Source organism: Macrotis lagotis, chromosome 5 (genome assembly GCF_037893015.1).
Source record: "Macrotis lagotis isolate mMagLag1 chromosome 5, bilby.v1.9.chrom.fasta, whole genome shotgun sequence".
In the NCBI taxonomy this organism is placed as follows: domain Eukaryota; kingdom Metazoa; phylum Chordata; class Mammalia; order Peramelemorphia; family Peramelidae; genus Macrotis; species Macrotis lagotis.
This window is the reverse complement of record NC_133662.1, coordinates 16831942-16845174: the sequence shown is the minus strand read 5'-3', so window position 1 is coordinate 16845174 and position 13233 is coordinate 16831942. Positions and strand designations below refer to the sequence as shown.

Genomic DNA, 13233 nt, shown 5'->3' with positions numbered 1-13233 from the left:
GTGGGGAGGTGTCTTTGTAGGAATTCCAATATATTGTCTTGCTGCCACCCAAAACTGCTCCCATGAAAAATTTTCACTTTATTAATCATGGCCCAGGATATGAGAACTTGGGTTAATTAACCTGGAGTTTCATTCTATAAGACCAGTAAGGACAAGATGGACTTAGCAACTTTTGTGCTATCCTCCTATAGTTAAATCTAAGTCACTGCTTTTCCCACAACCATAAGATAGACAGACATGCAGCTGTCTAGGTTAGGTCTGGAATCATCCTGCCTGAGACTGAGAGAGTGATGGAATGCTTGTAGGATCTTCCAGTCAGGACCAATCTATACTTAACTTCAGACTCCTTTACCCTCTATGTCCCTCTCATCTATTTCTCTCCTCTTTCTCTCCCCTTCTTTCCCTCTCCTAGGTTCCTTGATTCCCCTCTATTTACATGACCCACCCCTAATTCTTTGCATCATCAGCTCCTATTCTGACTCTGTTGCCCAATCCCTGGGCAGCCCATTTCCTGTTCTCATTGCCTAGCCCCTCTCTTTCCTGCAGAGCAAAGGGAAAATTTTCCCTTGTTCAGGTTGCTCCTCTTGTTTGCTGTCTCTTCTCCTTCCTTGAATACTGGACGAGGAGAAATGTGGCCAATAAGTTTCTTCATCTTGCTCTCTATCACAGGTAGGAGGAACACCAAGTATCCCACCCACTTACCTTCCCTGGGCCTCCCTTTTCTCCATTAATTTCCCTTTTCTTTCTCTTCTCCAATGACAGTGAGAGAGGGTTAGAACCCAGCAGTTAGGGGAGGTGGGACCAGAAGTAGAGGGGAACTTTGATTTGGTGTGCACAGACCTATTCTATCTCCTCTTTATAGCAACCCCTCCCCACCAGGTTCCTGATACTCATTCTCATCTTGCCCCATCTCTTGGCAAAATATGGCTTCACAAAATCATGGGTTGAGTGTTAGTATACTTGGATTCTAATCCTGTTATAACTCAAACTCATTTATCAATCTTAACCTCAGTTTCCTCTGCTATAAAATTGCAGGGTTAGTACAGTGGAAAGAGCACTGTCTCTGGAGTCAGAGTTCAAATCTTGCCTCTGAGATTGTGACTTTGGGAAAGTTACAGTCTCTCTGGGCCTCAGTTTCCTCATTTGTAAAAGGAGTGGTTGAATTCGGTGACCTCTGAAAGCTCAAATCCCTGATCCTATGATTAATGAGCTCTACAATTCCTTCCAGATAAGACAGTCTAGGATTCTGGGTCTTTTTTTCATTCTGATGTGTTAGTGCCTAAGGTTGTATGCTCCCTGGTGGCCCTTTTTCATTTTAACAAGGACAAAGTATTAATAGTGGAGTTTTGAGCTCCAGTCAGTAGTGAGGGACCTTCTTGAGTATTCATAATGACTCCAACCCCAATACACAAGCACTCTCACAAATGTGTGAGCACACACACACACACACACACACACACACACACCCCTTTTGCCTTCATATAAGGTCAGTATTAAGAAAGTTACAAAGGGAAGTGTATAACAGATACCAATAATAGTACTGCCTAACACTCTCCTGCCTTCTGAGCAGGCACCTCTGCCTGCAAAACTAAATAAAAGAGGAAAAATAATGAAGAAAAGAAAAAAAATGTTCTTTGAGGAAGGATGCTTTTAGCCCCTGGATCTTGGACTTCTTCAGCATCTCCTCTATCCTTGAGGCATTGCCAGAACTTGAATTAAGTTGATCTTGGAAATCTCAGTTCCTTTAGATTAATCAAAATGATACAGAGCAGCCTTTTTGGTTGAAACTATGGGGATGGATTATGGCTAGAGCATCATTTCACTAATCATAGAAATAAATGGAACCATCTCTGTAGGTTACTACTCAACCTTGGTGTCTATTAGTGTTTTTATAAAGGCAGGTTGGTATCACAGGCTTTACAGCTAGTCGCAATGTCAGAGAACAAGTAGCATAATTCTCTACTTTTACAGATGTGAAAAACTGATATCTAAATAAGTCATGCAGCCAAAAAGTAGCAGAATTAAGATATGAACCCAGCTCTTTTGATGACAAAATACAGGACTCTGTTGATTTTTTTTATTAATGTGCTATCATTGCTATTTTTTAATGAACAAAAATTTATTTTCTCTCCTTTCCATCCTTCCCCATCCTCGTCTATCCACCACCACCATTGCATGCTGGGGTTTGAACCCTTTTAACAAATGTGCATAGTCAAGCAAAACAAATTTCATAATTTTTTACCCTATCCAGAAGTATATCACATTCTGCATGCTAAGTTCATCAAGAATCTGTCTGGAAGTGGTTAGCCAGCTTCATCATGGGTCCCCTAGAATGGTGGTTTATCATTAAATTGATCTGAGTTCTTAGGGCTTTTAAAGGTGTTGTTTTTACTTGTTTGTTATTATGTAAATTGCTCTTGTTCTGCTCACATCATTCTACATCATTTACAAATCTTTCTAGATATCAAGGAAGTCGTCAGAGTTATTTCCATCATCCCATTAGTTCATGACTTGTGGCTAGCACCCTTTTGTAATGAGTCTCTGGCCTCTCTGACCAAGGTGGAGGGGGAAGGGTGGGAAGAGGGGATCACAGCCATCAAGGCACAGGAATAGAACTTGCACAAGAGACAATTTTCCCTTTGTCCAGTAAAAAGAAAAGGGTCTAGATTCTGCTGACAGAACCTAGGCTGTTGGGACTTTGCATCAAGCCTATCTTTAAAATATCAGTAATGTAAAGTATGTATAGGATATAATCAGGGAACAGAAAGAGAGCTGGAGGGGAGTCATAGAATGAAAGCACTAGAAAAAACCTTGGAGACAATTTAATCCAACCTTCTCATTTCACAGATTAGTCTATCAGCAAGCATTTATTAGGTGCTTGTTGGGTGCTTAGTGGGCACTATGCTAAGAGCCCAGTTTAAACAAATACACATGAATGCCTCAAGGAGTTTACATTCTAATGGGGGAAAACTACACATGAGAAGGAAAAATTGATAGAAAGGAGGCCAGATTCTTGATATGACACATGCATTTATAAAGTCTAGAGTACAGCCTAGAGAAGAATGATGAGAAAATACAAACCAATTGAGAGGAAATACCTTCTGTGGGGATAGCTAATTAGTTAATAGCAAAGTTAAGACCAGAATTCAGGTCTCCTGATGCCAGCTTCATATTTTTCTCTCTCTACAAAATCAAGAACCTATCAAGATGAAGGGCCTAAGAGGAAATTCAACTCAATTCAACAAGCATGTATTGAGGGTCTCACACATGCAAGGTGCTGGGACTTCAAAGAAGAAAATATATGTGTATTTTTATCTATATTTATCACATACATTAATATATATATATTTTGAAAGATCTATGCATATACATGTATATGTATGTAAATATATATACACATACATATATATATATATATATATATATATATATAGAGAGAGAGAGAGAGAGAGAGAGAGAGAGAGAGAGAGTCCCTGTCCTTAAAACAAGCTTATTAAATTACAGTCTATTAGGAAGGACAAAGGATGGAAAGAAGAAAGTATAAAATGATCATAGCATCAAATCTCTAAATCTGGAAGAGACCACAGAGACCATGTAGGCCATGATGAAACTAAGGTTCAGGAATCCAAGGTGATTTTTCACATAAGTAGGAAGTATCAGAGGTAGCATTTGAACCTATGCCTTCTGACTTGAGTCATGATTTTATCCACTGTTTCTTGCTTTTGGGTCCCCTGAAACGCCCGCTAATGAGGAAATGGAGCAGAGGTGTTTTGGAGTCAGTAACCTCTGGCTTGTGAGAGTTGATTGTTGAGTTTTCAGTGCAAGTATTTATACCTTGGGTATCAGTGGAAGAGTACCTGACCTGGAGTCAGGAAGATTCATCTTCCTGAATTCAAATTTGCCCTCATACACCTACTAGCTGTGTGACTCTGGGCAAGTCATTTAACCCTATTTGCCTCATTTTCTTCATCTGTCAAATGAACTAGAGAAGGAAATCATAAGCCATTCCAGTATCTTTGCCAAGAAAACCCGAAACAGGGTCATGAAGTCAGACATGACTGAACAACAATTTAAACCTCAGAATATATATATATATTTCTAGATACCCAGTTGTTAAACATTAACCAGCACAAACTGGAGTTTTTGAACCTAGTTCTGCAACAATCATTCCCTTATTTTTATCTCAGTCAAAGAGAGGGACTTCCAAATCAGAACTGTATTTGTTGACAAAAATAATCTTGAAACAAATCAGAGACAAAAGGAGAACAATCTATGAAAAATGAGGAAGCAAAAAAGATCAAGACAGGAAAGAGTGGGATGCTGAAAAATCACCAAAAAGACATTAGAAGGACAGCCAGGAAAGTGCAGAACACTTGAAGTCTCTCAGATTGGGAAAGGAGCTCAGCGAGCATCATCTATTCCAATCTATACTAGACAGCATCCCTTTCCTATTTTCCATGGGCAACTAGACACTGCTTAAAATTCTCCAGAGAAAAGGAATTCATTTTTCAACCCAATTAAAGTCCTAACTTCCCCCATTGTTGTTGTTCAGTTGTTTCACTCATGAAACTGACTCTTCATGACCTCATTTCAATTTTTCTTAGCAGAAATACTAGAGTGATTTGCCATTTTCTTCTCCAAAATATTTTATAGATGAAGAAACTGAGGTAAACAGCATTTAAGTGACTTTCCTGGGATCACACAGAGAGTAAGTGAGGCCAGATTCTAAGTAAATCTTCCTGACTCAGTTCCAGAGCTTTATTTACTTTGCCACTTAACTGCCCCATCTGTATCCTCTGCTCTCACTCCTATACAAGCCTCAGAATTTTGAGCCCTTTCAGGGTGTCCATCTGTCTGAAGGTTTTTAAAGTCTAGACCATGGGAAAAGAAATGTCTTAGTTTACATTAGATTGGAGAAGTATGCTAGTCTGAATCCTTCAATTATCAAGACTGGCACACATAGAACAAACTACATTATCAAAAATAATCGGCATTGTCTTGAGGCATGTCGTTAAATTAATGTCACTGGCATCTTCCCCAAATATCTTACAGCTTTCCTTCTTCTCCCTCAATGCCTCTCATTTCCCTCTCTTTCTTCCATTTCTGGGTCCTTCCAGCTCCTCTTGTGCTGGCTTAGGTTTCCTGAGTCTCATTCACTCTTTTTCCACTGGTGCATTTCTACTTGAATTGATGCCCTAAAGAAAAAAAAAAGGGGGATCCCTTTTAAATTGACCATATACACACTTTGACCCACCTCTATAAACAAAGAGAGAGAGTTATGCAAAAATTAATGAACTTGGGAATCTTTGTAGTGTAAACTTCCTTCTTTGCCCATAATCTATCTATCTATCTTTCTACTGAGTTGTTGCGGGGCGGGGGGGGCAAGCTCTATCTTTTGTCTTTCTTTGCCTGGCATGTGCTCAATAAATGTTTTTGATTGTCTGATCAATAATTCCCCAGTCATTGATTATTATTAAAATTAATGAGATCTACTACCTTTTAGAATTATTCTCATTTCCATTATTGACATGATTGTGCAAATTGTCCAGATGGTACTACTGATTTCACTTTGTGAGTCCTATTTGGAGTTTTCTTGGCAAGGATACTGGACTGGTTTGCCATCTCCAGCTTTGCCTTCCAGCTCATTTTACAGATAAGGAAACTAAGGCAAATAAGGCCCAGAGTTAAACAGCAAATAAGTGGCTGTGGATATATTTGAACTCAGGATGATGAGTCTTTCCAGCCCTCTATCTATTGTGCCACCTAACTATCCTGATTTCATTCTACATTAATTGATACAAGCTTTCCTACTGTATTTCTAATATTTTACTGCCATAAAATTGCTACTGTGAATACTTTGGTGCATATGAGACCTTTCTGTCTATGACCCTCTTTGGGCTTATGCCCCTTATTGGTCCTGCCTACTCTTTAATCTCATATTTGTTTCCCACAGAGTTCTCCCACACCCATAACACCACAGTACTGCAGGCCATGGAGGGTCAGACCCTTTCTATCTCCTGTCCTTATGACTCCATGAAGTACTGGGGGCAGCTGAAGTCCTGGTGCCGACAGCATGAACAGGAAGGGCACTGCCAGCATGTGGTCAGTGCTCGCCGGTCCTGGTTGATAGCCTTCTTAAAGAAGTGGAATGGGAGCACAGCCATAGCTGATGATGCCCTGGCTGGCAGGCTGACCATCACCCTCAAAGACCTCCGTACCCATGATGCTGGACTCTATCAGTGCCAGAGCCATCAGGATGGAGTGGCAGACACTCTGAAGAAAGTAATGGTAGAAGTACTTGAGGGTGAGTAGCTATAACACTGGACCCTGTTTGAGAATCACAGAACAAGGGGCAGCTAGGTGCTATAGAGGATAAAGCATTAGACCTGAAGACCTGAGTTCAAATCCAGCCCCAGACACATACTAGTTATGTGACCTGGAACAGTCATTTCACCTCAATTATCTTAAAAATAAGAATCACAGAACCAAAAAACTAAACCTTCCAGATCAGATCACCTAGATCAACCCTCCCATTTTTTTGAACTCAGAAACTGAGGTGCCAACAAGTTTATTGGATTGTCTAGTAACATAGTGATTCAATGGCATAGCCAGGGCTTGAAAGGAGTACAGATTTGAAGTCCAGAGTACTTTCTAGTGCACAATCCTACCGTTTCTGCTCCTGTTAATGTTGGCAGGTATAAGTTGTATCACCAATTCCTCTTGCCCCCACACAAACACTTACTTAATTCCAAATCAAAATTTTTATCTTGTGAATACTGATTCAAAAAAAAATTTCCAGGGTACCCTGGAAGAGGAAAAGCAGAAGAGGTGATATCACAAAGGAAATTTGTAGCTTGGAGGGTTACAAGGAAAAAAAGAAAGGGTAATAAATTATTTCCAGTCCTGCAGGGAAATGGGAGCAGTGATGGAAGAAGGGATGTTGTGGACCTAGCTTAGGATCTATCACAAAAGACTAAGAAGAAGCAGACAGGCAAAAGGAGAAGCAGCAGTTCCATGAAGACATAGAGAGGGGAGCATATACAGAAAAGTGATTGACAATGTCAAAGATTATAGAAAGATCAGAAAGGATGAGAATTATTTTTTTAAAAAAAAAACTAGCAGATTTGGCAATTAAGAGATCACTGGTAACTTCACTGAGAGAAGTATCTATTTAATGAAGTTTAAAATCAGATATCAGAGGTGTAGAATGACAGGAGTCTACATGTAACTGGTTATATGAATGTCACTGAACTATACTCTTTGAACTTTGTATATAAAGTTAGCTGGATTTCAGATCAGAGGTTCCTCGATTCAAATCTCATCTCTGCTACTTCATATCTGTGTTATCTTGAGCAATTCACTTTCCCTATCTGGGACTATGCTCTCTAAGCTCTCCTACTCTAAACCTATATGATTTTGAAGTTTTGTATAAAGAATTGGGGTTGAGAAGTATAGAATTTGTCATCTCTTCCCTTTGGTGCCCAATGGCATATGACTTCAAGGTGGTGGGTGAATGTTAAAAAAGAATGGCACAGTCTCTGGCTAGAGAGCAGAGAGAGAAGCTGACTGGCCCATAAGAGGAATCAGAACTGAGATATTAGTCCCAGGATCTTATTCATACTCCTCAGCTAAACTGTTGTATATCTTCTGCAAATGCTTCAATCAACCTCACATAAATCTCCTTTAACACATTTCTTGTGATTCTCCATGGAACCAAACAAATCTGTTCCTTCCTACACTAGAACTGTTATACAAAAACTTCCTTTTTTGAAATCCTTTCCATTGAAAAGGTGATTGAGAATGAATCACTTCCTTTTTTCAATCCTCCCCTTTTCTGAGTCCTGAGGAAAGAAATAATTTGCTGGGTGGTGGAGGCTCTGTGTGGGGCAAAGGGATAGTCAATGGATTATTAGAAAGAGAAGAGGCAAAGAAAGATAATGCTTAGAGTGGTAGGGGGACAGCAAAGCATCTTAGGGAGTTCCTCAATGTCTGGATCCCTTCCTGCCTCAAAGAGTTGGGGAGGAAAGATCTGGAGGAACAATAGAGCTATCTTCCATAGATCCTCAAAGCTCAGGAGATTTCTGGATCCCTGAAGAGTCCCAGATCTTGAAGGAATCCCAGAGTCCTGAGGAACCTGAAGTCCAACCTAGCATCTCCAGGTATAGCTCCCTAATTGAAACCCACTTTCCAGGAAATCTTAGGTTTTTGCTAAACACCAGAAACTGAGTTAGTTAAGGCAGATATTCTTCTAACTTCCGATCCCCTAATAACTCTATTTGGAGGGTGAGGAAAAAACATTCTAAATTAAGGAGAACCTTCTAGGTTCTCTTAGCTAAAGTTTCCTGGAGAGGGGACAAGTGAACTCTATCTACCCTGTGCCCTCAAACCCCCCCTCCCAAGAGCCCCCATTTTATCTCAAAGTAAGGAAAACTTTAAATTAATTATCTATAAGCTTGTATGTAATATAACCTATATCAGATTATCCACTGTCATGGGGAGGAAAGAGAGAAGGAAGGGAGGCAGAAAATGAAAAACAAAATCTTACAAAAACTCAATGTTGAAAACTCCTTAGATGTAATTGGAAAAATAATAAATTAAAATTTAAAAACTTAGTTATCAAAAAGTGGAAAGGAATGCTACCCAGAGTGGAAAGGACATGATTCTTCCTCATGAATCATTGTTAAGAAATGGCTAAATGACTACTTGGCAGGTATATTCTAGACAGGATTCTTGTTCAGGAAGAGGGGTTGGACCATATGACTTGAGGTTCTTTCTACCTCTACAATTCTGTGGTACTGTCTTTCCAAAGGAGCTTCTCAGAAACCAGACACCCAGTCTCTTCTACTGTCTTCTCTCTCCTGGTTGCTGGACTCCTGCTCAGCAAAATCCTGGCTTTGGGGTTCCTCTGGGGCATAGCCTGGCATAAGAGGAGTCAGAAGATGAAACCAGAGAGCAGGCACAATCATGGGTACCAGCTCCAGCCCCTGCAAGGTGAGTGTGGAGAGGTATCTAGTAAGAAAGGGAAGGGAAAGATGTGGGAGAGGAAGAGAGGATATAGTGTAGTATAGCACTGGTCAAAAGACCTGGTTTCAAATCATGGTTTGCCTATTTTAATATGTGTCACTTTGGGCCTTTATTTCCCTTCTCCGGGCCTCAGTTTTTTCAGGGTTTAGAATGACTGATAATCATAATAGCTAACAATTATAAAGTATATTAAGATTTGCAAAGCACTTTATGTATATATTATCTCTTAATGATCCTGGGAAGTGGGTGTTATTATTCCCATTTGAAAGAGGAAAAGATCATGGCAGACAGAGATTAAGTGACTTGCCCTGGGTCATATATCTCCTAAATGTCCAAGGCAAGATTTGAACTTCAGTCTTCCTGAGTCAAAAACCAGTATTCCATCCATTGTACATCTACAAGGATGCATTCAGCTCTGACTTTCCATGGATTTGGGGATGAGGAAGGGGAGTTGCAATAGTAAATGTTTGTTTGTTTTGCAGGACAAGATGCAATGTGAAAGGAAATCCCACTCCTAGAGGCAGAAGGATGATGAAGAGGAGCAACCTTGGATGCCAATCAATTTTCCACTTCTTCCTCCACCCCACCATACCCTCCATACCAATCTCTCAGCATCTTGAAGCACCACACTCTAGTTGAACTACTAATATGCACATTCACTGATTTTCATAGGCCAATACATCTTCTATGCCTTGAAGGAACATAAATAGACCTTGTGCTTGCCTTGTGAAAGTGGTGGGGTGGGGGAGGTGGAAGGGTAGCAGCAGATTCTTCTTTCTGAATTCCCTCTCACTGCTCCTAGATGCAGCTAAGAGAGTTGAGCAGGAACTTGCAAATAGAAACAATCAGATTTCTGCCTAATATGACATTAGAGGAATTTATTGATAAAAAAATCAATCTTTTTTTTTTATTTTCAAGATTAGGGTAGTCATATTAAGAGCCAATGGAAGAAGTATCTGGCCCCTTGAGGCACTAGGGACCTTTTAGTGAAACCACCATGATTTTTTAGTCCTCCAAGTTAGAAACCATGCAAAAATCTTTGACTCTTCCCCCTCCACTCCAGCTTCACCATGATCCCCTTTCATTTAATCAATTAAGCTGAAACATATATACTAGCCAAAATATAAGAGATGTTTTATCCCCCTGAGTTATATAAATGTTTATACAACAATTTGTGAATGGTGGATAGAAGTTCCACCTTCAAAGGAATAGGAAAAAAGTGATGACTAGATAAAATGGAAGCAAATAGCATAATGGATCAAAACCCAGAATCCTATTTACAAGAAGAACACAGAGCAAAGGTAATAGGCTGAAACTGAATCTACTATGCCTCAGATGAAGTTTTAAAAAAAAGCAAGAGTAGTAATATTTATTTCAAAAAAACAGAAATAAAAGTGGACCTAATTAAAAGAGATAAGGAAGGAAACTACATCCTGCTAAAAGGTACAATAGGCAATGAATTTATATCAATACTAAACAAGCATGTTTTATTGCATCCAAATTCTTAAAGAAGTTAAGTGAGTTACAGGTTTCATGACCAAGAAGAGATAGAGAGAATTTTAAAATGTAAAGTAAAGTAGATAATTTTGATTATATTAAATTTAAAAGGTTTTACACAAATAAAACCAATGCAACCAAAATCAGAAGGAAAGTTGAAGGCTAGAAAACCATCTTTACAGCAAAGTGTCTCTGATAAGGCACATTTCTAAAATATAGAGAGAACTGAATCAAATTTATAAAAAATACAAGTCATTCCCCATTTGATAAGTGGTCAAAGAATTTGATAAGGCTGTTTTCAAAGGAAAAAAATTAACTTTTGGTTAGAGAAATGCAAATTAAAACACCACTGAGGTAAGATCTCACACCTACTAGACTGACTAAGTTGACAAAAAAGAAAAATACTCAATATTGGACAGGTTATCAGAAAATTCTGATGAGCAATTTGTAGCTATGCCCAAAGGTCAACCAAACTGTGAATACCCTTTGATCCAGCAATACCAATACTAGGTTTGTATCCTAAAGAATATTCCCAAAGGGAAAAGAACTTACATGTGCAAAAATATTTATAGCAGCCCTTTTCTTCGTGGAAAAAATGTTGGAAACTGAGAGGATGCCCATCAGTTGGGGAATAGCTGAACAAGCTATAGTATAATGAAATACTGTTGTGCAATAAGAAATGATGAACAAGCAGATTTCAGAAAAATCTGGAAAGACTTGTGCAAAATAGAGTAGAGCAGAACCAGGAAAACACTATACACAGTATCATCAATTCTGTGTGATGATCAACTATGACTGACTTAGCTCTTCTTAGCAACACAATGACCAAACACAAGTATAAAGGACTCACAAGGGAAAGTATTATTTACATCCAGATAAAGAATTGATGAATTCTAAATGCCTATCAAAACATACACATACTTTTTTCTTACTTTATTCTTTTTCATGTTTTTCCCTTTTTGATCTGTTCCTTCCTTTACAATTGTGATTTCTATGAAAATATATTTTACATGATAGCACATGTATAACCTATATCAAATTGACTTCCATTTTAGGAAGAGGAGAAGGGAGGGAGAAAGAAAAATTAGGAAGTCAAAATCTTATAAAAATGAATGCTAAGTATCTTCTTGACATGTAATTGGGAAAATAATATTTTATTACATTTAGACACCACAACTTAATTCAAACATTGAATAACTAATTGAAGGGAACTCTTAGATTCTTGTTCTCTTATTTTTATTTTTTCCCTCTTAAAATCTCTTCTCCCCCCCACACACTTTTTTATAATGACTTCCCCATTTCTACTAGTTTCTAAGTTGAGTTTGATGTATTTTTACATTAAACTGTCTTCGGGTGGATGTTTTCAACCCATTGTCCAATTCAGATAAGAGAGAGGCTCCTACCACCTCTTCCTCTATATTTTCATACTTTTCTTATATAGTGCAATAAGGAGAAATAGCAAATTTCATCTCTTTTTGCTTCCTTTCAGCAATAACATCTACCTTTTACTGCTCCTCTTTCTTTCCCTTCTTAAAATGCTCAGAAGATAATTTACTCCAAGTTTTTCAGTTTCTCTTATTTCACTCCCTCAATGCCCTTTGAAAATCTTAAGATTCTGTTATAACACATTTCTTTTCTCCCCATTAAAATATTAGCACTACTTCATCATATAAACCATTCTAAAGGCTCAAATTAATTTATCTGTCAGGATTTCTCTTAAGTCTTGTGTTAACAATTCAAAGTTTCTACTTATCTTTCATGTTTTTATCAGTCATTCTATAAAGTTCTATATTCCATTAAAGGTCCATTTTCCAATTGAATATAATTGCCATTGAGAATTAAGCATCTTCATGTATCCCAAACATCAATAATACAAATAAAACAATTCAGATGGAAAGAATGAATGAATAAGAATTAGTCATACTCAGCTTTGCAGGACTTTATTCTTGGTTGTAAATCTATATCATTTACTTATGGAATATGATATTCCAAGATCTCTTATTTTATTTAGTAGGAATTAACAGGTGTTGTTTTGGAATGCTGTCTGTAATTTCTTTGTACTTGATCTGTTTCTTTTCTGGATTTTAACTGAACAATCCTGTGACTTTTCCTTTTGGGATTTCTTTCTGGAGGTAATGCAGTGGATTATTTCTGTCTGTATTTTGTCTTCCAATTCTAATAGAGCTATGCAGTTTTCATCTGTGACTTCTTGAAGTATAGTGTCCAGTTTTTAAGTTTGTGGTTTTCAGAAAGTCCAGTGAACCCTCTTGATCTGTTTCTTTTTTACAACTGTGACTAATATGGAAATATGTTTTTCATGATAGTACTTATATAACCTATAATTAAATTGCCTCCCATTTTAGAAAGAAGGGAGGGTAAAGAGAAAAAAAACTGGAACTCAAAATCTAGTAAAAATGAATATTAAAAATTCTCTTAACATGTAATTGAGAATTATCTTCCTCTGAACCATTTTAAAATCCATTGTTACTGATACTAGGTGTGTTATAGTGTCTTCACTTTTTTTTCTTTCTTTTGACTTTGTTCTAATATTTCTTCCTTTCCCACAGTCATTGATTTTTGTTTGGTTTAATCTGACTTTCGGGGATATATTTTTTGGATATATCTACTATTTTTTATTCTAAGCTATTTATTTTTCAGAGCTTTTATTTCATCTCCTCTTTTAATATCTTTATATTATGAGATATTTGCTCA

General features: G+C 37.8%; 1 protein-coding gene across 1 annotated transcript; it reads left to right on the top strand.

Annotated features, from left to right (window-relative positions):
- Nucleotides 1-546: 546 nt before the first annotated feature.
- Nucleotides 547-12867, top strand: TREM2 (triggering receptor expressed on myeloid cells 2). The gene is made up of 5 exons (XM_074236885.1): nucleotides 547-669; nucleotides 5954-6304; nucleotides 8060-8159; nucleotides 8810-8991; nucleotides 9507-12867. Exons 1-5 carry the CDS (start codon nucleotides 630-632, stop codon nucleotides 9521-9523), a joined length of 690 nt encoding a protein of 229 aa, XP_074092986.1. The 5' UTR covers nucleotides 547-629; the 3' UTR covers nucleotides 9524-12867.
- Nucleotides 12868-13233: the final 366 nt, after the last annotated feature.

Coding starts and splice junctions, on each gene's coding strand:
- TREM2 (XM_074236885.1), top strand. CDS start 630: ATGTGGCCAATAAGTTTCTTCATCTTGCTCTCTATCACAG. Junction 6,305..8,059: donor AATGGTAGAAGTACTTGAGG/GTGAGTAGCTAT, acceptor TATCTTCCATAG/ATCCTCAAAGCTCAGGAGAT. Junction 8,160..8,809: donor GTCCAACCTAGCATCTCCAG/GTATAGCTCCCT, acceptor GTCTTTCCAAAG/GAGCTTCTCAGAAACCAGAC.